The sequence below is a fragment of the Rana temporaria genome, chromosome 5 (assembly GCF_905171775.1).
Source record: "Rana temporaria chromosome 5, aRanTem1.1, whole genome shotgun sequence".
NCBI classification, from domain to species: Eukaryota; Metazoa; Chordata; class Amphibia; order Anura; family Ranidae; genus Rana; species Rana temporaria.
In genome coordinates, this window is record NC_053493.1 from 407,319,713 (window position 1) to 407,347,203 (window position 27,491).

The window sequence follows — 27,491 nt, forward strand, 5'->3', positions numbered from 1 at the left end:
AATTTGCATACTCGACGCGGATTACGATGGGGACGCCACCCAGCGGACGCCGAAGAATTGCATTTTAGATCCGAAGGCGTACGAAGCCGTAACCCAGATGCCATCGTATCTTGGTTTGAGGATTCAAACCAAAGATACAACGCGGGAAATTTGAAAGTACGCCGGCGTATCAGTAGATACGCCGGCGTACTCGCTTTGTGGATCTGCCCCTAAGTGTTGTTGGAAGCGGGACTGTTTCCCTATTGTTACACCTGAGTCTGCTATTTCTTCTTTTACTTCAACTCTTCTATCACCACAAAGTTTTATTGTTTTTACCCGGCTGGGTAATAAAGAGCACAGAAAAAGACACCTGTCGTGGACATTCCATTAATGCCACATCCACCATACACCCTTAGATGGCGGAGGAGCCACGAGGTAACATGCCACCCAAAACAAACCAGCAGCTCCTTCGGGGGTAGTGCTACACATATATATATATATATATATATATATAGGTATTTATGCAACTGCTTGGGGACCTGAAGTTGGGTTTTAAAATGTGTCTAAAGCCAACACTTTTTGGAGGATAGTGTAGGCTAAAACCACTGGCAATATACATATACACATTATACAGTAAATGTAGGTGAAATGTGCCTATAAACTTACCACAAAGTCCAACGACCATGGTCATTGACCACGGGTTCTTGCAAAATGTCCCAGGTGATCCTACTTGTCTTCGCCAGAGGTTCTGATTGGGTTGCAGATCCCTCATTGTGATACTTATAAAGTTATTGTTGCAATATTAGCTTTTCTATATCCTGCCAAGTAAACTAGACTGTGAAACGCGTTGAGGATGGACCACTTCCCTCTTCAGGATGCAAAATCATGACTAGGATGTTGTAGAGGCCGGCCATAGACGGTAGACATGTACACACTGAAATATTTTGTTTCAGAATTTCGGTTCCGTCCGAAAAATAAATTTATTTTGTTACTCCCGAAATTAGTTTTTATTTATTTCATTTTGTTAAAAAATGCATTTGTCCGAAAATCTGAATGAATTAAGGTTGAATATGTCAATTGAAGGCTTATGGTGTCTGTCGGATGTTCGAAGAATATTAGACGAAGCAGATAAACTGCACGACGCCGCAATCGCACATTTCCGGTCAAATGTTCTGCCCACAAGTCATAGTAGAATTCTAATGTTGTATGACACTAGTAATTATTATATTTATTAATTATTATTAATCAACCAACATTAGAATTCTTCTATAGCCTATGGGTGGAGCATTTGACCATAAATGTCCGCCTCGCGGCGATCGTATGATTTTAGCTGCTTCGTCGAATCTTCATGTCTCTATAATGTCCAATCTTTTCTCTCTATGTCGAATCTTCATGTCTCTATAATGTCGAATCTTTTCTCTCTATGTCGAATCTTTTCTCTCTATGTCGAATCTTTTCTCTCTATGTCGAATCTTCATGTCTCTAAAATGTCGAATCTTTTCTCTCTATGATGAATCTTTTCTCTCTATGTTGAATCTTTTCTCTCTATGTTGAATCTTTTCTCTCTATGTTGAATCTTTTCTCTCTATGTCGAATCTTCATGTCTCTATAATGTCGAATCTTTTCTCTCTATGTTACAGTAAATCTTTTCTCTCTATGTCGAATCCTTTCTCTCTATGTTGAATCTTTTCTCTCTATGTTGAATCTTTTCTCTCTATGTTGAATCTTTTCTCTCTATGTCGAATCTTTTCTCTCTATGTCGAATCTTCATGTCTCTATAATGTCGAATCTTTTCTCTCTATGTTGAATCTTTCCTCTCTAGGTTAAATCTTTTGAAGGCTTATGGTGTCTGTCGAATGTTCTAAGAATATTAGACCAAGCAGATAAACTGCACGACGCCGCAATCGCACATTTCCGGTCAAATGTTCTGCCCACAAGTCATAGTAGAATTCTAATGTTGTATGACACTAGTAATTATTATATTTATTAATTATTATTAATCAACCAACATTAGAATTCTTCTATAGCCTATGGGTGGAGCATTTGACCATAAATGTCCGCCTCGCGGCGATCGTATGATTTTAGCTGCTTCGTCGAATCTTCATGTCTCTATAATGTCGAATCTTTTCTCTCTATGTCGAATCTTTTCTCTCTATGTCGAATCTTTTCTCTCTATGTCGAATCTTCATGTCTCTAAAATGTCGAATCTTTTCTCTCTATGTTGAATCTTTTCTCTCTATGTTGAATCTTTTCTCTCTATGTTGAATCTTTTCTCTCTATGTTGAATCTTTTCTCTCTATGTTGAATCTTTTCTCTCTATGTCAAATCTTCATGTCTCTATAATGTCAAATCTTTTCTCTCTATGTTACAGTAAATCTTTTCTCTCTATGTCGAATCCTTTCTCTCTATGTTGAATCTTTTCTCTCTATGTTGAATCTTTTCTCTCTATGTTGAATCTTTTCTCTCTATGTTGAATCTTTTCTCTCTATGTCGAATCTTTTCTCTCTATGTCGAATCTTCATGTCTCTATAATGTCGAATCTTTTCTCTCTATATTGAATCTTTCCTCTCTAGGTTAAATCTTTTGAAGGCTTATGGTGTCTGTCGGATGTTCTAAGAAGATTAGACGAAGCAGATAAACTGCACGACGCCGCCATCGTACATTTCCGGTCAAATGTTCTGCCCACAAGCCATAGTAGAATTCTAATGTTGTATGACACTAGTAATTATTATATTTATTAATTATTATTAATCAACCAACATTAGAATTCTTCTATAGCCTATGGGCGGAGCATTTGACCATAAATGTCCGCCTCGAGGCGATTGTATGATTTTAGCTGCTTCGTCGAATCTTCATGTCTCTATAATGTCGAATCTTTTCTCTCTATGTCGAATCTTCATGTCTCTATAATGTCGAATCTTTTCTCTCTTTGTCGAATCTTCATGTCTCTATAATGTCAAATCTTTTCTCTCTATGTTGAATCTTTTCTATCTATGTCGAATCTTTTCTATCTATGTCGAATCTTTTCTCTCTATGTTGAATCTTTTCTCTCTATGTCAAATCTTTTCTCTCTATGTCGAATCTTTTCTCTCTTTGTCGAATCTTCATGTCTCTATAATGTCAAATCTTTTCTCTCTATGTTGAATCTTTTCTCTCTATGTCGAATCTTTTCTCTCTATGTTGAATCTTTTCTCTATATGTTGAATCTTTTCTCTATATGTTGAATCTTTTCTCTCTATGTTGAATCTTTTCTCTCTATGTTAAATCTTTTCTCTCTATGTCGAATCTTTTCTCTCTATGTCAAATCTTCATGTCTCTATAATGTCGAATCTTTTCTCTCTATGTTAAATCTTTTCTCTCTATGTCAAATCTTTTCTCTCTTTGTCGAATCTTCATGTCTCTATAATGTCGAATCTTTTCTCTCTATTTTAAATCGTTTCTCTCTATGTCGAATCTTTTCTCTCTTTGTCGAATCTTCATGTCTCTATAATGTCGAATCTTTTCTCTCTATGTTGAATCTTTTCTCTCTATGTCGAATCTTTTCTCTCTATGTTGAATCTTTTCTCTCTATGTTGAATCTTTTCTCTCTATGTTGAATCTTTTCTCTCTATGTTGAATCTTTTCTCTCTATGTCGAATCTTTTCTCTCTATGTCGAATCTTTTCTCTCTATGTTAAATCTTTTCTCTCTATGTCGAATCTTTTCTCTCTATGTCGAATCTTCATGTCTCAATAATGTCGAATTTTTTCTATCTATGTTAAATCTTTTCTCTCTATGTCGAATCTTTTCTCTCTTTGTCGAATCTTCATGTCTCTATAATGTCGAATCTTTTCTCTCTATGTCGAATCTTTTCTCTTTATGTCAAATCTTTTCTCTCTATGTCGAATCTTTTCTCTCTAGGTTAAATCTTTTCTCTCTATGTCGAATCTTTTTTTCTCTATGTCGAATCTTTTCTCTCTTTGTCGAATCTTCATGTCTCTATAATGTTGAATCTTTTCTCTCTCAACATTTGTATATTTTTTGCTGCTTTGTCGAATCTTTGTCATTCATTTTGAATGGTCTACCCCAACACTGTCTCTATAATGTTGAATCTTTTCTCTCTATGTCGAAATCCTTTCTCTCTATGTTGAATCTTTTCTCTCTATGTTGAATCTTTTCTCTCTATGTTGAATCTTTTCTCTATATTTCGAATGTTTTCTCTCTATGTCGAATCTTCATGTCTCTATAATGTCGAATCTTTTCTCTCTATGTTAAATCTTTCCTCTCTAGGTTAAATCTTTTCTCTCGATGTCGAATCTTTTTTTCTCTATGTCAAATCTTTTCTCTCTTTGTCGAATCTTCATGTCTCTATAATGTTGAATCTTTTCTCTCTCGACATTTGTATATTTTTTGCTGCTTTGTTGAATCTTTGTCGTTCATTTTGAATGGTCTACCCCAACACTGTCTCTATAATGTTGAATCTTTTCTCTCTATGTAGAATAATCTTGGACTAATAGAGTTAGGTTAGGCACATTCAACCCGCAGGTTCCATAGACACAGATCACTATTGTCACCGTCATGTCGAATCTTCTTTCTATATCGAACTGTTGTCGCAACAAATCGAAAATAAACCATTTTTTATGTCGGATCTTTTGGATTTTGGATTCTGCGCGTTCGTTATCGTTGTTAAAACGAACGCGAAAATCCCAGAAATTCGGATGAAAATGCAGTCGGACGAAAACGAATGCACATGTCTAATAGACAAGCAAATTTGTTGATGAGGGAATCCATCCTGCTGAACCATTGTGTTCTCCTGGAGCGGGAAGCCAACTCCTGCCAGGAGGACACAGTGATTATTGCTAGCCGGTATAACAACTGCTTGCAATAATTGCATGTCAAATCTGGCAGGCTGGTTGTACCCAAGCTAATTTATCGATCAATTTGGGTACAATCAGTCTGCCCATACATGGTTCAAATCTGGGCTGGTTACAGCTGAAGTTAAAACTAATGACTGTTACCTCAAAAGTCCCTATATGTTGCTTCTTGACTATGTTCTTCAGGACAGAAAGTAGAGGAAATCCTCCAATGTGAAATAACTTGGGTCCTAACATCTCCACTCAGAGTTTACAGGCAGCCTACAAAAGGATGGTAATGAACAAGCAACTTACCCGTAGGGTGTGATGTTCTTGCATGAGGTAGGTAGTCACATCAGGCTGAAGTGTCACTATTTCCAGAAATTTAGACCATATGACCAAAAGTTGGGAACAAAGCCAAGCCAGGTCCTTGCTGATCTGCTCAGTTATTCTGTCTGGGCTCTCCAACAACTGCCAGGAGACAAAAAAAACAACAACATTCTGCTATTTGTCTGGTGAGCAATGTCTTTACCTTATAAATCCCCATACACACGATCGGAATTTCCGATGGAAAAGGTCAGACAGGTATGTCCCCCCAAAATCCATACCAGACCCTTATCCGAGCACGCAGCCCGGCCAGTTAGGAAAGGGGGTGGGGACGGGCGAGTGCTCCCCCTCCTGAACCGTACCAGGCCGCATGCCCTCAAAATGCTTTGGAGCAGGGGGGCGCCCTTTCCTGACCGGCCGGGCTGCGTGCACGGATAAGGGTCTGGTATGGATATATATTTTTTTTTTGCGGTTACTGTTTACTATCATACCTACTTTAACACTCATTGCCTTGCCATTCAGTAGCCACTAGACGGCAGTGTATTACCACAAGGGTTTAATATTACAATAATAATAATAACAATAATAATAACAATAATAATAATAATAGTTAGTATTAGTATTATTAATATTACATTTTTCAGTCACTGTTTACTATCAGGCCAATTTTAACACACAGTTCACAATCATGACCTTGCCATGCAGTCACCACAAAATTGTTCTATATTACCACAGGGGATTATAATTATTATTATTATTATTATTATTATTATTATTAATAATAATCATCATTGTTATTAAAATAAATAATACATTGTTTGCAGTTATTGTTTACTATCAGACCTACTATAACGCACAGTGCACACTCATAACCTTGCCCTACAGTGACCACTAACAGGTTTTGTATTACCAAAAGGGCTAGCTATTATTAATATTATTAATAATAATAATAATAATAATAATAATAATAATAATAATAGTTGTTATTAAAATTAAAAATACTTTTTTTGCAGTTAATGTTTAGTATCAGACCTACTTTAACACACAGTGCATCCTTATGACATTGCCCTTCAGTGAGCACTAGATGGCATTGTATTACCACAAGGGTATAATATCACAATAATAATAATAATAATAATAATAATAATAATAATAATAATAATAATAATAATAATAATAATACCAATAACAATTATTATTATTACATTTTTCAGTTGCTGTTTACTATCAGACCAATTTTAACATACAGTTCACAATCATGATCTTGCCCTGCAGTCACCACTAAATGGTTCTATATTACCACAAGGGGTAATTAATAATAATAATAATACTAATACTAATAATAATAATAATAATAATAATAATAATAATAATAATTTATGTTATTAAAATAAATAATATATATATTTTTTTCAGTTACTGTTTACTATCAGAACTACACAGTGCACACTCATAACCTTAACCTGCAGTTACTACTAACAAGGTTTTTTATTACCAAAATGGTTATTATGAATATTATTATTCATAATAATTGTTGTTATAAAAATGTATAATACTTTTTTTGCAGTTACTGTTTACAATCAAACCTACTTTAACACACATTACATTGCGCCTCAATAGCCACTAGATGGCAGTGTATTACACAAGGGTTTAATATTACAATAATAATCATAATTTTTATTATTATTATTATTATTATTATTATTATTATTATTATTATTATTAATACATCTTGCAGTTGCTGTTTACTATCAGACAGGGGTCAAGTCCTGGGGAAAAAAGTGTGGGAACTCCCACCCAAGATCCACTGCCCCACCAAAAAAAAAAAAAAAATGATACGCTCATATGCATAATTACTAAACCGCATTTTTTTTTTCCGATCCACTCGATCGAAAAAAAGCAAGTTCTTTCTAAATCCCGCGATAACTTGCGGCAGACCTCCACAATGTCTCCGGGGAACAATGACAAAAGCTCCCAGGAGACATTGCGGCATCGAGGAAGTGACGGAATACCCGCACACTACCTGATGAATCCATATACAGGAAGCGGCCAGTAACATAAAGGATTACTAAGGTTCGTCTGCCCCTGACAGTGACTCGAGCTGGGCATCGCTGCTTAGTGAAGGATCGGCTCGGGCGGCTCGGCTGCTCTCGGCTGCTCTAGTCCTGCAAAGGGAACTGCAATCCTGCTGTGAAAAAAGTGCAGGAACTCCGTTCCCACGCGTTCCCGCAGGACTTGAGCCCTGCTATCAGACCAATTTTAACACACAGTTCACAATTATGACCTTGCCCTGCAGTCACCACTAAATGGTTCTATATTACCAGAAGGGATTATTATTATTAATTATTATTATTATTATTATTATTATTATTATTATTATTATTATTAATAATCATTTTTGTTATTAAAATAAATAATACATGTTTTGCAGTTACTGTTTACTATCAGACCTACTTTAACATACAGTGCACACACATGGCATTGCCCTTCAGTAGCCACCAGATGGCAATGCATTACCATAAGGGTTTAATATTACAATAATAATGATAATTATTATTATTATTATTATTATTATTAATAATACATTTTTCAGTCACTGTTTACTATCAGACCAGTTTTAACACACGGTTCACAATCATGGCCTTGCCCTGCAGTCACCACTAAATTGTTCTATATTACCACAAGGGATAATTATTATCATTATTATTATTATTATTATTATTATTATTATTAATAATCATTTTTGTTATTAAAATAAATATAATTTTTTTTGCAGTTACTGTTTACTATCAGACCTACTTTAACACACAGTGCACACTCATGACGTTGCCCTTCAGTAGCCACCAGATGGCAGTGTATTACCACAAGGGTTTACGAAATATAACAATAATAATAATTATTATTATTATTATTATTATTATTATTATTATTATTACATTTGGCATTTACTGTTTACTATCAGACCAATTTTAACACACGGTTCACAATCATGACCTTCCCCTTCAGTCACCAATAAATTGTTCCATATTACCACAAGGGATGATTATTATTATTATTATTATTATTATTATTATTATTATTTGGGAACTTTCACACTATCAGCGCACAGGCGTCGGCGGTAAAGCTCCACAATTTTTTAGTGGCGCTTTACCATCATTTTTGCAGAAAAAGGGTTAAAGGTGCCCGCAAAGTGCTGCTGCAGCGGCACTTTGCCGGCAGTTCGGCGGCGCTGCCCATTGATTTCAATGGGCAGGGGCGCTTTTTGACGTCCTGCCAGCGCAGCGCCCCAGAGTAAAAGCCCTCTGGCTTTCACATTGGGATTGCAGCTGAGGCTTTTTTCACGCGCTTTACAGGCACCATAGGTGTGCGCAGCCTATTGCATTAGGGTGTGCACCCCAAAGCTCAAACACACATGCGTGTGTGTGCATGTGTATATATACTGACAGTGTCAGTAGAGCAATGGACAGTGTCAGTAGTGCAGAGATTGGTGTCAGTAGGGCAGTGAATAGATTTAATTTGTATTATTTATTTTTTATAATTTTTGTTTATAATTGTTTTTATAATTTTTTATTTATATATTTTTTTTATAATTTTTTATTTATATCTTTTTTTATCATTTATAAAAATGTATGGACAGTGGACAGTGTAAGTAGATTTTTTTTATTTATAATTTTTTTTATCATTTTTTATTTCTATTTTTTTTTTTTTAGAAGACCCGTTATGGGGCTTTGTTGAAATATCAGGAGTCTAAACATGGGAAATCTTCCCCATATGGGATGATTAGGGTGTGCCCAGGCGCACGCCTATGACAGGCGCTAAAGTGCCTGAAAAACGCCTCCAGTGTAAAAGGGGTCTTATTATTATTATTATTATTATAATTATTATTATTATTACATTTTGAGGCTACTTGTTCACTATCAGGCCTACAGCGCACACTCATAACCTTGCCCATCAGTGGCCACTAGGTGGTGCTGTATTACCAGCAGCTGCTGAGTCCAGGAAATGTCTAATTCCACAATTCTCTGTGGAAATCCTGACTCTCGTAGACATAAGGGGGAGAATGGAGAAGATATTTACCTATTCTGTGAATTAGATTAGTGATTAAATATGTCATCAGCTTCTTAATTACTTGTTCATTAAATTATAATTAAATGTAATAAGAGAGTTTTTCTTCTAATTCTTCAGCGTCTGCCATTGTGCAGACTATAATGAATTGATGGGTCATGTATAGCGCATTCCCGGGGTTATTCCTATCCATAGAGATCTTTAAAGACACAAAGTGATTGTAAATGTTTAACCACTTAAGCCCCAGATAGTTTTGTTGCTAAATGACCGGGCCACTTTTTGTGATTCGGCACTGCGTCGCTTTAACTGACAATTGCGCGGTCGTGCGACGTGGCTCCCAAACAAAATTGACGTCCTTTTTTCCCCACAAATAGAGATTTCTTTTTGTGGTATTTATTCACCTCTGCGGTTTTTACTTTTTGCGCTATAAACAAAAATAGAGCAATTTTTTTTTTTAAAAGAAAGCAATATTTTTTACTTTTTGCTATAATAAATATCCTAAAAAAAAACATAAAAATTATTTTTTTTTCCTCAGTTTAGGCCGATACGTATTCTTCTACATATTTTTGGTAAAAGAAAATCGCAATAAGTGTCTATTGATTGGTTTGCGCCAAATTTATAGCGTCTACCAAATAGGGGATAGTTTTATTGCATTTTTATAAATATTTTTTTTTACTACTAATGGCGGCGATCAGCGATTTTTAGCGTGACTGCGACATTATGGCGGACACATCGGACACTTCTGACACATTTTTGGGACCATTGTCATTTTTACAGCGATCAGTGCTATAAAAATGCACCGATTACTGTGTAAATGACACAGGCAGTGAAGAGGTTAACCACTAGGTGGCGCTGTAGGGGTTAAGTGTTCCCTAAGGGGTGATTCTTACTGTAGGGGGGCGTGGCTTGCTGTGATACATCACTGATCGTGTTCCCGATGACAGGGAACACGATCAGTGACAGTGCCACTAGGCAGAACGGGGAGATGTTGTGTTTACACCAACATCTCCCCATTCTGTCTCTCCGTGAGACGATCGCGGGTATGCCCGCAGCAATTGAGTCCATGGGACTCGCGGGTATGCCCCCAGCGATTGAGTCCGTGGGACTCGCAGGCACGCTCACGGAGATAGCAGCGGGTGCGTGCACCCGCAACATCCACTTCTTAAAGGGGACGTACAGGTACTTCCCTTGCCTGCCCGTGCCATGCTGTAGACGTATATCTGCATGCGGCGGGTGGCAAGCAGTTAATTATTTTCATCTTTTACACATTTTATAGACTTATCATTTTTTTCTTCGTCGTTTTTCCCCACCTTTCACGTATCCACCAGTCTCTGAGGCTCCATGGCACACTTTCCTAAGCTCCCATAAATCTGTCCCTACCATAATTAAATCATTCCACCCATCAAAGGGTTTGGAATTCTATTTGGATGGTCTTATGATCCAAGGACAGGGCCGGCGCTAGCACAAGGCAACATGGGCACTTGCCTTACGGCGCCGCCAGGGAGCAGGGTGGAAAATTGACTGTGACAGTCGCCCATCTGACACAGGCGTTGCTAGGTGGGTGGTCCCGTGGATAGTGGCACCGCTATCACCGCCCGCTGCCCTGTTGATCTGACCCCGCTCTGTTTCGGTGGAGCGGACTGAAGCCGCCGGCGCCTCCTCCTCGCTCTTTACATACAATGAGGAGGAGGAGCCGAGGGACACACACCGCTGTGTGTATACATCTGCTGCCGCGCTGTTCTGAGGTCTGTACTGTACACTTTACTACTATATTATAAGTAGATGGACATGTGGGGGGGGGGGGGGGGCGCTATGGGAGGGGAGAGGGGTGCCTAAGCTGATGGTGGATCTGAAATAAGGGGGGTGTCTATACTGCGGGGGTCTGCACTTAGGGGGATGTCTATACTGATGGGGGTGTCTATACTGATGGGGGTGTCTATATTGATGGGGGAGTCTGCACTATGTGGGGGGGTCTGCACTAAGGGGGAATGTCTATACTGATGGGGGTGTCTATATTGATGGGGGAGTCTGCACTATGTGGGGGGTCTGCACTAAGGGGGAATGTCTATACTGATGGGGGTGTCTATATTGATGGGGGTGTCTGCACTATGTGGGGGGTCTGCACTAAGGGGGAATGTCTATACTGATGGGGGTGTCTATATTGATGGGGGAGTCTGCACTATGGGGGGGTCTGCACTAAGGGGGAATGTCTATACTGATGGGGGTGTCTATATTGATGGGGGAGTCTGCACTATGGGGGTGTGTCTATACTGTGGGGGTCTGCACTAAGGGGGATTCTGTACTAGTGGGGGGTCTGCACTAAAGGGGGTAAGGCCCCATGCACACGAGACGCTGGTAAACTCGAGTTCGGAAGCATTTGGGCATTTTTTTCAACTGCCCCTGAACACATTTAATATTATCCTATGTGTCCATGCACACAATCACGTTTTTTTGCGTTTTAAAGCAGTTGGGTTTAGGCTCGTTTTTTCAGAAGCAAAATTTTGGGTTCAGATGCAAAAGTTTTTGCGTTTCAAAGCTTTGGGAGGGTCTGCAATGTCTTTGTTGTAAAAGCTGATAGCCGCAAATTCGGTAAAACGCAGCTAAACGCGGCAAAACGCTGCGAAATTCGCGGCAAAAACGGGTGTTTTAAAGGCCGGTTTTTGCCTTTAAAAAAACTTGAGTTTACATGTGTTTGCATTTGCTTCTCGTGTGCATGGGGCCTAAATCTATACTGATGGGGGGTCTGCACTAAAGAGGAGAAATCTATACTGATGGGGGGTCTGCACTAAAGAGGGGAAATCTATACTGATGGGGGGTCTGCACTAAAGGTGGGGTGTCTGCACTAAGAGGGGGGATTCTACACTGATGGGGTGTCTGTACTGAGGGAGGGGGTCTATACTAACAGAGGGTGGTCTGTTCTTAGTGTGGGGTCTATACTGACAGAGATAAGAGAGCTGAAATTCCCACCGCACAAGCCGGCCTCATTCTTTCTATTGAATTCTATTCTATTGTTTCTATTATTTTCCATTCTATTTAAAGTGGAGGTCCACCCTAAAAAAAAAAATGACACCAAAATGCAAAAAAAAAATTCCGGTTGCTTTGCGGATATTCCTAATCTGCCTCTTCCTCGTCCGTGGCAGGTCTTCATCCTCGCAGTGTCTTCTGGGGAATGGGCCGCGCTGCCTTCTGGGAACTGTGTGTATCCCAGAGAGCAGTCACCTATTCATAAAGCGCCACGAGACTCGCGCATGCGCAATAGGAAACCGGCAGTGAAACCGCAAGGCTCCACTGCCTGTTTCCCTTACTGAGGATGGCGGCGCCGGGACCTGCCGCGATCGAGGGATCGGCCTTGGGGGGCCGACATCACAGGCGCCTAGGACAGGTAAGCGTCCTTATTAAATGTCAGCAGCTACAGTGTTTGTAGCTGCTGACTTTAAAAAAAAAATCGTGGGTGGAACCCCGCTTTAAGTTCACATTTATTTTATTCAAAATTCAGATTTCAGAGGAGGCTTTATTCTTTATATGTTATACTATCTTATTCTATTGTTTTTTTTTATTCTATTCTATTCTTTTCTCATCTATTCTTGTATTTAATTAAATTTCATTCTTCTCTTTTGCATTCTAATATATTCTATTCTGTTCTATCCTATTCCTTTCATTTCTATTCAATTTTGTTCTGTTTTGCTCTATTCTTTTCCATATTCTATTTTTTTTTTTTAATTCTAATATGTTCTGTTTTACTCTATCATTTTCTATTCTATTCTATTTTATTCTATTACTTTATTTTTTTTCTATTCTGGAAATTGATAGTTGTGGTGTGTCATTGTGTCTTGTTCTGTTCATCGCTGTGATCTTGTGCTTTCTTTGTTGAGTGTGGCATGTGTCACAATAATTTCCCTTTGGGATTAATAAAGTATTCTGATTATGATATTATTTTCTTTTATATTCTATGCCTTTATTTTCTATTTTTTTATTCTATTCTGTTCAGTTTTACTATGCTATTGTTTTCTTGTTTTTCTATTATATACTTTTCTATTCTATTATTTTATTTTTTCTATTCTATTATGTTCAGTTTTACTCTATTATTTTCTATTCTATTCTATTTTTTTTCTATTCGGTTTTACTCTATTCTTTTCTACTCAATTATATTATTTTATTTTCTATTCTATTTTTTTTATTTATTTTTTCTATTCTATTCTATTTTGGTAATTTATTGTTGTGTTGTGTCCTTGTGTCTTGTTCTGTTCATTATTGTGATCTGGTGTTGCATTTGTTGAGTGTGGCTGTTTCACAATAATTTCCCTTTGGGATTAACAATGTATTCTGATTCTGATATTCTTTTCTTTTATATTCTATTCCTTTATTTTCTATTTCATTTTATTCAGTTTTACTTTATTCTATTATTTTCTCTCTTTTTTCTATTATATTCCTATATTTTATTTTATTCTATTCTGTTTAGTTTTACTCTATTATTTGTATATATATATATATATATATATATATATATATATATATATATATATATAAAGAATAGAGTAAAACTAAACAGAATAGAATAAAATAAAATATAGGAATAGAATAGAAAAAAGAGAGAAAATAATAGAATAAAGTAAAACGGAATAAAATGATATATATGTGTGTATATATATATATATATATATATATATATATATATATATATATATATATATATACATATATACAGTATGGGGTAGATTCAAATAGCCCGGCGCAAATTTCTGCGGGTGTATCGTATCTCAGAGGCAGGTTTTGTATTCAGAAAGAACCTGCGCCCTAAGTTAAGGCGGCGTAGCGTATGTGGTCCGGCGTAAAGCCTGTGGAATTCAAATTATCCATGCAGTGGGCGTGATGTATGGTAATGAAGGCTGACTCCACGTAATTGACGATTTTGACTAACGGCGCATGCGCCGTCTGTGAACGTATCCCAGTGCGCATGCTCCAAATTAACCCGCAAAAAGCCAATGCTTTTGACGTGAACGTAAATGGCGCACAGCCCTATTCGCGAACGACTTACGCAAACGACGTAATCGACGAAAAATTCGTCGCTGGCCCGACGTCCATACTTAACATAGGATATGCCTCATATAGCAGGGGTAACTTTACGCCGGAAAAAGCCGAACGTAAACGACATAGAAAAATGCGCCGGGCGGACGTACGTTTCTGAATTGGCGTATCTAGCTAATTTGCTTATTCCTCGCGTAAATTGACGGAAGCGCCACCTAGCGGCCAGCGTAAATATGCAACTAAGACAGGGTTTGACAAATTTGCTTGGAATCTAGGAGCCAGCCAAAAAAAGTTAGGAGCCAGAAAACACACCCCGTCCCGACGAGCTTGTGCGCAGAAGCGAACACATACGTGAGCAGCGCCCGCATATGTAAACGGTGTTCAAACCACACATGTGAGGTATGGCCGCGATTGGTAGAGCGAGAGCAATAATTCTAGCTCTAGACCTCCTCTAACTCAAAACATGCAACCTGTAGAATTTTTTTAAACGTCGCCTATGAAGATTTTAAAGGGTAAAAGTTTGTCGGCATTCCACGAGTGGACACAATTTTGAAGCGTGACATGTTGGGTATCAATTTACTCGGCGTAACATTATCTTTCATAATATTAAAACAAATGGGGATAACTTTACTGTTGTCTTATTTTTTAATTAAAAAAATGTATTTTTTTCCGAAAAAAGTGCGCTTGTAAGACCGCTGCGCAAATACGGCGTGACAGAAAGTATTGCAACGAACACCATTTTATTCTCTAGGGTGTTAGGATAAAAAATATATATAATGTTTGGGAGTTCTAATTAGAGGGAAGAAGATGGCAGTGAAAATAGTGAAAAATGACATTAGAATTGCTGTTTAACTTGTAATGCTTAACTTGTAATACCAACACAGCTTACACCACCAGCTTACACATCTGGTGGTAATAACTTGTAATACCAACGGCTCACCACCAGATGGTGCCAGCTCACAAAAAAAATGTTTTTTTTTTGCCCCCCCTTCAAAGCCAAGTCCCCAGGACCCTATTTCTAGTCGCCATGGCGACCTGGCGACCGGGATTTGTCGAGCCCTGAACTAAGATACAACGGCGTAAGAGACTTACGCCAGTCGGATCTTAGCCATATTCCGGCGTATCTTGTTTTCTGAATACCGAAAAAATACGCCGGAGCATCCTAGAAGTTACGCGGCGTATCAATAGATACGCCAGCGTAACTTCTTTCTGAATCTGCCCCCATAGAATATAAATATATATATATAAATATATATATATATATATATATATATATATATATATATATATATATTCTATTATTTTCTATTCAATTTCTTTATTCTCTATTCTATTTTATTCTATTCTTGTTTTCTAATTCAAATATCCACCTTATTTTGTTTCATTATTTCGGATAAGTTTTAATTCGCTAATATTGTAATTCGGAAATTCAGAAACATCAGAATGGAAAAAAAAATTGTCAGAATTTTGATTTGGAACAAAATGAACTGCACATGTCTAGTCAAAAGATTTTGGAAGCTCCAAAGCCATGCAGACAAAATAAGAAGCCTCGCAACAAAATGGCAAGCGGGTGCCCCCCGGGTTCCGCCATAGCTATCATTTTATGAGTTTCCCTTGATCGGCACATGCCAACATCCGAGCGGCAGAGCTCTATACAGAGAAAGAAGCTGTGTTGCTGGAATTAGCGATAAGCGTGTCAGCGGGGAGCCAGTCCAGCGGAGTAAAGACTATTGAAGTTGTACGGGGGCCTCCTCTCCGCTCCTCTCCGCAGCGAGCAAACACTTTAAGATGTTCAGGATCAGAGGCGGCTGGAGACAGCGGCTGATGTGCAGAAAAAAATAATCCTTGGATCAAACGCCGCCGTGATCAAATTAGCCTTTCAAGCTGCTGTGTGCATCACGGATTGTGTTCATTGCTGTGAGTTATTCAATTATGAAGCAGGAATAAAGGCTCAGAGATGACCCTGACGAAGCACACTCGCTCAGAGATGACCCTGACGAAGCACACTCGCTCAGAGATGACCCTGACGAAGCACACTCGCTCAGAGATTACCCTGACAAAGCACAATCGCTCAGAGATTACCCTGCTGGAGCATACTCACTCAGAGACACCCTGACTAAGCACACTCACTCAGAGATGACCCTAACGGAGCACACTCGCTCAGAGATGACCCTGACGAAGCACACTCACTCAGAGATGACCCTGACAAAGCACACTCACTCAGAGATTACCCTGACGAAGCACACTCGCTCAGAGATTACCCTGACGAAGCACACTCGCTCAGAGATGACCCTGCCAGAGCACACTCACTCAGAGATGACCCTGACAAAGCACACTCTCTCAGAGATGACCCTGACGAAGCACACTCGCTCAGAGATGACCCTACCGGAGCACACTCACTCAGAGATTACCCTGACGAAGCACACTCACTCAGAGATGACCCTGCCGGAGCACACTCACTCAGAGATTACCCTGACGAAGCACACTCGCTCAGAGATGACCCTGCCGGAGCACACTCGCTCAGAGATTACCCTGCCGGAGCACACTCGCTCAGAGATGACCCTGACGAAGCACACTCACTCAGAGATGACCCTGACGAAGCACACTCACTCAGAGATTACCCTGACGAAGCACACTCACTCAGAGATGACCCTGCCGGAGCACACTCGCTCAGAGATGACCCTGCCAGAGCACACTCACTCAGATATGACCCTGACGAAGCACACTCACTCAGAGATGACCCTACCGGAGCACACTCACTCAGAGATTACCCTGCCGGAGCACACTCACTCAGAGATGACCCTGACAAAGCACACTCCCTCAGAGATGACCCTGACACAGCACACTCACTCAGAGATGACCCTGACGAAGCACACTCGCTCAGAGATGACCCTGATGGAGCACACTCACTCAGAGATGACCCTGACAAAGCACACTCACTCAGAGATGACCCTGACACAGCACACTCACTCAGAGATTACCCTGCCGGAGCACACTCACTCAGAGATTACCCTGACGAAGCACAGTCACTCAGAGATGACCCTGCCGGAGCACACTCACTCAGAGATGACCCTGCCGGAGCACACTCACTCAAAGATGACCCTGACGAAGCGCACTCACTCAGAGATTACCCTGCCGGAGCACACCCGCTCAGAGATGACCCTGCCGAAGCACACTCACTCAGAGATTACCCTGACGAAGCACACTCGCTCAGAGATGACCCTGCCGGAGCACACTCACTCAGAGATGACCCTGCCGGAGCACACTCACTCAGAGATGACCCTGCCGGAGCACACTCACTCAGAGATGACCCTGACGAAGCACACTCACTCAGAGATGACCCTGCCGGAGCACACTCACTCAGAGATGACCCTGCCGGAGCACACTCACTCAGAGATGACCCTGACAAAGCACACTTGCTCAGAGATGACCCTGACGAAGCACACTCACTCAGAGATGACCCTGACAAAGCACACTCACTCAGAGATGACCCTGACAAAGCACACTCACTCAGAGATGACCCTGACGAAGCACACTCGCTCAGAGATGACCCTGCTGAAGCACACTCACTCAGAGATGACCCTACCGGAGCACACTCGCTCAGAGATGACCCTGATGAAGCACACTCGCTCAGAGATGACCCTGACGAAGCACACTCACTCAGAGATGACCCTACCGGAGCACACTCGTTCAGAGATGACCCTGGCGAAGCACACTCGCTCAGAGATCACCCTGACGAAGCACACTCACTCAGAGATGACCCTACCAGAGCACACTCGCTCAGAGATGACCTTGACGAAGCACACTCACTCCGAGATGACCCTACCGGAGCACACTCGCTCATAGATGACCCTGACGAAGCACACTCGCTCAGAGATGACCCTGACGAAGCACACTCACTCAGAGATGACCCTACCGGAGCACACTCACTCCGAGATGACCCTGACGGAGCACACTTGCTCAGAGATGACCCTGACGAAGCACACTCACTCAGAGATGACCCTGACGAAGCACACTCACTCAGAGATGACCCTGACGGAGCACACTTGCTCAGAGATTACCCTGATGAAGCACACTCACTCAGAGATGACCCTGCCGGACCACACTCGCTCACAGATGACCCTACCGGAGCACACTCGCTCAGAGATGACCCTGCCGGAGCACACTCACTCAGAGATGACCCTGCCGGAGCACACTCACTCAGAGATGACCCTGCCGGAGCACACTCGCTCAGAGATTACCCTGACGAAGCACACTCACTCAGAGATGACCCTGACGAAGCACACTCACTCAGAGATGACCCTGACGAAGCACACTCACTCAGAGATTACCCTGACGAAGCACACTCACTCAGAGATGACCCTGCCGGAGCACACTCGCTCAGAGATGACCCTGCCAGAGCACACTCACTCAGATATGACCCTGACGAAGCACACTCACTCAGAGATGACCCTACCGGAGCACACTCACTCAGAGATTACCCTGCCGGAGCACACTCACTCAGAGATGACCCTGACAAAGCACACTCCCTCAGAGATGACCCTGACACAGCACACTCACTCAGAGATGACCCTGACGAAGCACACTCGCTCAGAGATGACCCTGATGGAGCACACTCACTCAGAGATGACCCTGACAAAGCACACTCACTCAGAGATGACCCTGACACAGCACACTCACTCAGAGATTACCCTGCCGGAGCACACTCACTCAGAGATTACCCTGACGAAGCACACTCACTCAGAGATGACCCTGCCGGAGCACACTCACTCAGAGATGACCCTGCCGGAGCACACTCACTCAGAGATGACCCTGACGAAGCGCACTCACTCAGAGATTACCCTGCCGGAGCACACCCGCTCAGAGATGACCCTGCCGAAGCACACTCACTCAGAGATTACCCTGACGAAGCACACTCGCTCAGAGATGACCCTGCCGGAGCACACTCACTCAGAGATGACCCTGCCGGAGCACACTCACTCAGAGATGACCCTGACGGAGCACACTCACTCAGAGATGACCCTGACGAAGCACACTCACTCAGAGATGACCCTGCTGGAGCACACTCACTCAGAGATGACCCTGCCGGAGCACACTCACTCAGAGATGACCCTGACAAAGCACACTTGCTCAGAGATGACCCTGACGAAGCACACTCACTCAGAGATGACCCTGACAAAGCACACTCACTCAGAGATGACCCTGACAAAGCACACTCACTCAGAGATGACCCTGACGAAGCACACTCGCTCAGAGATGACCCTGATGGAGCACACTCACTCAGAGATGACCCTGACAAAGCACACTCACTCAGAGATGACCCTGACACAGCACACTCACTCAGAGATTACCCTGCCGGAGCACACTCACTCAGAGATTACCCTGACGAAGCACACTCACTCAGAGATGACCCTGCCGGAGCACACTCACTCAGAGATGACCCTGCCGGAGCACACTCACTCAGAGATGACCCTGACGAAGCGCACTCACTCAGAGATTACCCTGCCGGAGCACACCCGCTCAGAGATGACCCTGCCGAAGCACACTCACTCAGAGATTACCCTGACGAAGCACACTCGCTCAGAGATGACCCTGCCGGAGCACACTCACTCAGAGATGACCCTGCCGGAGCACACTCACTCAGAGATGACCCTGACGGAGCACACTCACTCAGAGATGACCCTGACGAAGCACACTCACTCAGAGATGACCCTGCCGGAGCACACTCACTCAGAGATGACCCTGCCGGAGCACACTCACTCAGAGATGACCCTGACAAAGCACACTTGCTCAGAGATGACCCTGACGAAGCACACTCACTCAGAGATGACCCTGACAAAGCACACTCACTCAGAGATGACCCTGACAAAGCACACTCACTCAGAGATGACCCTGACGAAGCACACTCGCTCAGAGATGACCCTGCTGAAGCACACTCACTCAGAGATGACCCTACCGGAGCACACTCGCTCAGAGATGACCCTGATGAAGCACACTCGCTCAGAGATGACCCTGACGAAGCACACTCACTCAGAGATGACCCTACCGGAGCACACTCGCTCAGAGATGACCCTGGCGAAGCACACTCGCTCAGAGATCACCCTGACGAAGCACACTCACTCAGAGATGACCCTACCAGAGCACACTCGCTCAGAGATGACCTTGACGAAGCACACTCACTCCGAGATGACCCTACCGGAGCACACTCGCTCATAGATGACCCTGACGAAGCACACTCGCTCAGAGATGACCCTGACGAAGCACACTCGCTCAGAGATGACCCTACCGGAGCACACTCACTCCGAGATGACCCTGACGGAGCACACTTGCTCAGAGATGACCCTGACGAAGCACACTCACTCAGAGATGACCCTGACGAAGCACACTCACTCAGAGATGACCCTGACGGAGCACACTCGCTCAGAGATTACCCTGATGAAGCACACTCACTCAGAGATGACCCTGCCGGACCACACTCGCTCACAGATGACCCTACCGGAGCACACTCGCTCAGAGATGACCCTGCCGGAGCACACTCACTCAGAGATGACCCTGCCGGAGCACACTCACTCAGAGATGACCCTGCCGGAGCACACTCGCTCAGAGATGACCCTCCCGGAGCACACTCACTCAGAGATTACCCTGCCGGAGCACACTCACTCAGAGATTACCCTGCCGGAGCACATTTGCTCAGAGATGACCCTGACAAAGCACACTCGCTCAGAGATGACCCTGACGAAGCACACTCACTCAGAGATGACCCTATCGGAGCACACTCGCTCAGAGATGACCCTGACGAAGCACACTCGCTCAGAGATGACCCTGCCGAAGCACACTCACTCACAGATGACCCTGCCGAAGCACACTCGCTCAGAGATGACCCTGACGAAGCACACTCACTCAGAGATGACCCTGCCGAAGCACACTCACTCAGAGATGACCCTGCCGAAGCACACTCATTCAGAGATGACCCTGACGGAGCACACTCACTCAGAGATTACCCTGCCGGAGCACACTCACTCAGAGATTACCCTGACGAAGCACACTCACTCAGAGATGACCCTGACGAAGCACACTCGCTCAGAGATGACCCTGCTGGAGCATACTCACTCAGAGACACCCTGACGAAGCGCACTCACTCAGAGATGACCCTGACTAAGCACTCTCGCTCAGAGATGACCCTGCCGGAGCACACTCGCTCAGAGATGACCCTGACAAAGCACACTCACTCAGAGATGACCCTGACGAAGCACACTCACTCAGAGATGACCCTGCCGGAACACACTCGCTCAGAGATTACCCTGACTAAGCACAGTCACTCAGAGATTACCCTGCTGGAGCACACTCACTCAGAGATGACCCTGCCGAAGCACACTCGCTCAGAGATGACCCTGCCGGAGCATACTCACTCAGAGACACCCTGACGAAGCACACTCACTCAGAGATGACCCTGACTAAGCACACTCGCTCAGAGATGACCCTGACGAAGCGCACTCACTCAGAGATTACCCTGCCGGAGCACACCCGCTCAGAGATGACCCTGCCGGAGCACACTCGCTCAGAGATGACCCTGCTGGAGCACACTCACTCAGAGATGACCCTGCCAGAGCACACTCACTCAGAGATTACCCTGACGAAGCACACTCACTCAGAGATGACCCTACCGGAGCACACTCACTCAGAGATGACCCTGCCGGAGCACACTCACTCAGAGATTACCCTGACGAAGCACACTCACTCAGAGATGACCCTACCGGAGCACACTTACTCAGAGATGACCCTGCCGGAGCACACTCACTCAGAGATGACCCTGACGAAGCACACTCGCTCGGAGATGACCCTGCCGGAGCACACTCACTCAGAGATGACCCTGACGAAGCACACTCACTCAGAGATGACCCTGCCGGAGCACACTCACTCTAAGATGACCCTGCCGGAGCACTCTCACTCAGAGATGACCCTAACGAAGCACACTCGCTCAGAGATGACCCTGCCGGAGCACACTCGCTCAGAGATGACCCTGCCAGAGCAAACTCACTCAGAGATGACCCTACCGGAGCACACTCACTCAGAGATGACCCTGCCAGAGCAAACTCACTCAGAGATGACCCTACCGGAGCACACTCACTCAGAGATGACCCTGACTAAGCACACTCACTCAGAGATGACCCTGATGAAGCACACTCACTCAGAGATGACCCTACCGGAGCACACTCACTCAGAGATGACCCTCCCGGAGCACACTCGCTCAGAGATGACCCTCCCGGAGCACACTCGCTCAGAGATGACCCTGCCGGTGCACACTCGCTCAGAGATGACCCTGCCGGTGCACACTCGCTCAGAGATGACCCTGACGAAGCACACTCGCTCAGAAATGACCCTGCTGGAGCACACTCACTCAGAGATTACCCTGATGAAGCACACTCACTTAGAGATGACCCTGACGGAGCACACTCGCTCAGAGATGACCCTGCCGGAGCACACTCACTCAGAGATTACCCTGACGAAGCACACTCACTCAGAGATGACCCTGCCGAAGCACACTCGCTCAGAGATGACCCTGCTGGAGCACACTCGCTCAGAGATGACCCTGACTAAGCACACTCACTCAGAGATGACCCTGCTGGAGCACACTCACTCAGAGATTACCCTGACAAAGCACACTCGCTCAGAGATGACCCTGCCGGTGCACACTCGCTCAGAGATGACCCTGCTGGAGCACATTCACTCAGAGATGACTCTGACGAAGCACACTCGCTCAGAGATGACCCTGCTGGAGCACACTCACTCAGAGATTACCCTGACGAAGCACACTCACTCAGAGATGACCCTGACGAAGCACACTCACTCAGAGATGACCCTGACGGAGCACACATTATAATGCCCATGGTTTTAAAAGTCCAGTAGGCTCACATGGATGTGATGGTAAGGTGCAGTGGCGGTGCGTCCATAAAGGGCGCATGGGCACCGTCCCCTCTCTCCTGCCACCTGTCTATCACCATAGATAGATTCATGCATTGCATGAACCTATCTAAGGTCGCCGCTGCCACCCTCTATTCATGTGCTTGGACCCTTTTCGGGCACCGGGCACCAGAATTACAGCAGCAGGGTATTTTTTGGAAGCACCTGATTAGAGCCATAGGCTCTAATACGCGTCCAAAAAGGTGAACAACGGGCACCATGCTGGGCGCTCACTCAAAGTTGTGTCAGGAAAGCAAATTAATATTCGATTTCCTAACACTGAACCGCCTCTCAGCCAATCAGGTGCTCGGGTCTGTTACCTGTCACTTGATTGGCTGAAATGACAGGTGCTGTGATTGGACGCCTATCAGGCATCCAATCATAGCAGAGGACGGGAGATGACATTGTGGAAGACATGGCCGCCGTGACCCGCTGCCCCACCGAGACAGGTAAGTGCTGGGCGGGCGGGGGATGCACACTGGCAGCATTTGATGGGCACAGTTGCGGCAATTGATGGGCACAGTGGCAGCAATTTATGGGCACAGTGGCAGCAATTGATGGGCACAGTGGCAGCAATTGATGGGCACAGTGGCAGCAATTGATGGGCACAGTAGCGGCAATTGATGGGCACACTGCCAGCAATTGATGGGCACAGTGGTGGCAATTGATGGGCACAGTATTGGCAATTAATGAGCACACTGGCAGCAATTGATGGGCACAGTGTCAGCAATTGATGGCACACTGGCAGCAATTGATGGGCACAGTAGTGGCAATTGATGAGCACACTAGCAGCAATGGATGGGCACAGTAGCAGCAATTGATGGGCACACTGGCAGCAATTGATGGGCACAGTGGCGGCAATTGATGGGCACAGTGGCGGAAATTGATGGGCACACTGGTAGCAATTGATGGGCACGGTGGCAGCAATTAATGGGCACAGCGGCAGCAATTGATGGGCACAGTAGCTGCATTTGATGGGTACAGTAGCTGCATTTATTGGCACAGTGGCGGCAATTTATGGGTTCAGTGGCTGCGTTTGATGGGCACAGTGGCTGCGTTTGATGGGCACAGTGGCTGTGTTTGATGGGCACATTGGCTGCGTTTGATGGGCACAGTGGCTGTGTTTGATGGGCACATTGGCTACATTTAATGGCACAGTGGCAGAAATCAATGGGCACAATATCTGCATTTGATGGGCACACTGGCTGCAAATGATGTTTTTTTTCCAGTTTGTTTTGCCCCCCCAAAAAGCTTAAGCACCAGCCGCCACTGGTAAGGTGCCTACAGATCTTTAGCCATACAGCGTTTCTCCTTCCCCTTGTATCTTCAGTATCATGAACAATTGATTTGTGCAGCTCTTGGAATTCTGTGTGATTAAATGCCCTCCTTTCCCCGGGAGAGCAAAAAAGTACTAAACGCTTTCCTGGCTCCAGCAAGGAAATCATTCACCATGGGAAAAACATAGCCTGGGTCTATTTGCATGTAATTAATAGAAAAAAAGGTTAATTGTGCTATTAGTTATGTGGTTATCTTTAGCAGGATAATGGAGAGGAATGCCAATCGATGGCAGTGCTGAGTGTGTTGCGGAGTTTTGCTGAAGCATCTCTAATTCTGAAGTTCTGGGAAGACGTCAACGTTTTCAGGGAGAACTTTTTGCATCCAACATGTACCATCTGTAATTTTAACAACCAGCTATGTGCTAAGCATTAGAGCTGCACGATTAATCGCGGAGAGAATCGCGATCTCAATTCTCCCCGCCTGCGATCTCCCCGCGGGATGACCCGCAGTTCTTTTTTTTTACGGCCGGTTCCACGTAACCAGCGTGGAACGCAAATGGCGCCGATATCGGAACCGACGTCAGCAGCCTGCGCCGCTGGATGGATGCCTGGGCTTCTCTTGCAGATCTGTACAACTGTAGTGTGTATCCATGCGCCACCCAGTGGTTGCCGGCGGTACTGCTTCTGATGTAGTAATCTTTTTCACAGTTCTGTACAACTGTGTGTATCCATGCGCCACCCAATGGTTGCTGGCGGTACTGCTTCTGATGTATAAAAAAGAGACCAGTGATATGTCTATAATGTTAAAGACCATATAACTCCTATGAAAAAAGCAGAATCAAAGTTTGATTCTGCTTTTTTCATAAGAGTTATATGGTCTTTAACATTATAGACATATCACTGGTCTGTTTTTTATATATTCATATTTTCAGATAAATCACAGGTTTATTTATTTATTTGGGGGGGGGGGGGGGGGGGTTTCTGGCATTCAGTTTTTGAGAATCGTGAGAGAATTGTGATCTTTAGTCTAAGCAAAAGAATCGTGATTCTCATTTTGACCAGAATCGTGCAGCTCTACTAAGCATATATTGTTGGAGGGTCCACGTGTGCCTAAAGCTGACTATATACATTACAATCTGCCTGTACAATCTCCATTAGATCTACCAACAACTATGTAGTGCAAAGTAGGGATGAGCCCCCCCATTTTGGTTTGCACGAGAATATGCTAACAGACAACAAAATGTGTGCCAACATTCAAACACCGTTAAATGTTATGAGCATACTAGCCCATTATGTGGCACTTACCTGCAAATCTCAGAAACACTATGCCGCCGTAACTTAGGGCGCAAGTTCCGTATTCATAAAGAACTTGCGCCCTAAGTTACGGCGGCGTAGTGTAAATGTGTCGGCGTAAGCCCGCCCAATTCAAATGTGGCTGGTAGTGGGCGTGTTTTATGTTAAACTATCATGACCCCACGTAAATTACGCTTTTTTTCGAACGGCGCATGCGTGCGCATGCTCAGTATCACGTAGAATTTTCAAATTAAATTACGCCCGCTCAATGCCTAGACGACATGAACGTAACTTACGTCCAGCCCCATTCACGGACGACTTACGCAAACGACGTAAAATCCGACGCTGTTCGTACGTTTCCGACGTCCATACCTAACATGACTTACCCCTGCTTTATGAGGGGTAACTTTACGCCGGAAAAAGTCTTACGTAAACAACGTAAACAAATGCGCCAGGCGCACGTACGTTTCAGAATCGGCGTATCTACCTAATTTACATATTCAACGCGTAAATCGACGGAAGCGCCACCTAGCGGCCAGCGTAAATATGCAACTTAGATACAACGGCGTAAGAGGCTTATTCCGGCGTATCTTGTTTTCTGAATACAGAAAAAAGATACGCCGGAGCAACCTAGAAGTTACGCTGGCGTATCAATAGATACGCTAGCGTAACTTCTTTCTGAATATGGGCCTCGGTCTTAAATACACTTTAGGAATACACTCACACTCAACAAAGCTCACATATCAACTCTCAATCAAAAACTTCCCTAGAGGAACTCTGCGGCGATGACTTACCTGCAATTGGCTGCAGATTTGGGCCAAAGTTTTTCCAGGCATCAATTCCTCTAAGAAAAAAAAAGAGACAAAGTGCCAGTGATTGACCAGTTAGCCCCGGTGTCTAATAGACATGTGCATCCCAATCCAAATCTAATAGACATGTGCATCCTAATCCAAGTCTAATAGACATGTGCATCCCATTCCAAATCTAATAGACATGTGCATCCCAATCCCAATCTAATAGACATGTGCATCCCAATCCAAGTCTAATAGACATGTGCATCCCAATCCAAATCTAATAGACATGTGCATCCCAATCCAAATCTAATAGACATGTGCATCCCAATCCAAATCTAATAGACATGTGCATCCCAATCCAAATCTAATAGACATGTGCATCCCAATCCAAATCTAATAGACATGTGCATCCCAATCGAAATCTAATAGACATGTGCATCCCAATCCAAGTCTAATAGACATGTGCATCCCAATCCAAATCTAATAGACATGTGCATCCCAATCCAAATCTAATAGACATGTGCATCCCAATCCAAATCTAATAGACATGTGCATCCCAATCCAAATCTAATAGACATGTGCATCCCAATCCAAGTCTAATAGACATGCGCAATTAGTTTCGTCCCGAATCGAAATTGGGAAACATTTTCCGTTATTCAGGAATTCGGATGTATCTGAATTTCTGAATTACAATAGTAACAAATTTAAACAAATCCAAAATAACGAAACACACATTTTGGAAGAAATTTGGATAGTTTTCATATCGAATTTAAAGCGGAATTTCAGAAGAAAATAAAGAAATAGAATAGAAAAAAATATAATAGAAAATAATAGAATATAATATAATAGAGTAAAACAGAACAGAATACAAAATAAAAGAATGGAAAAAATAGAACAGAAAATAAAGGAATAGATTAAAAAATAAAGGAATAGAAAATA

General features: G+C 43.4%; 1 protein-coding gene across 1 annotated transcript in view; it reads right to left on the reverse strand.

Moving 5' to 3' along the window:
• FAM135B (family with sequence similarity 135 member B) overlaps window positions 1-27,491 on the reverse strand; it is a 134,886-nt gene that overhangs the window by 52,376 nt on the left and 55,019 nt on the right. The window contains exons 8-9 of the mRNA XM_040355006.1: window positions 26,553-26,602; window positions 5,126-5,281 (exon numbers count right to left, since the gene is read on the reverse strand). Of these exons, the coding sequence (XP_040210940.1) occupies window positions 5,126-5,281; window positions 26,553-26,602 (206 nt within the window). The remainder of the gene's footprint in view (window positions 1-5,125; window positions 5,282-26,552; window positions 26,603-27,491) is intronic.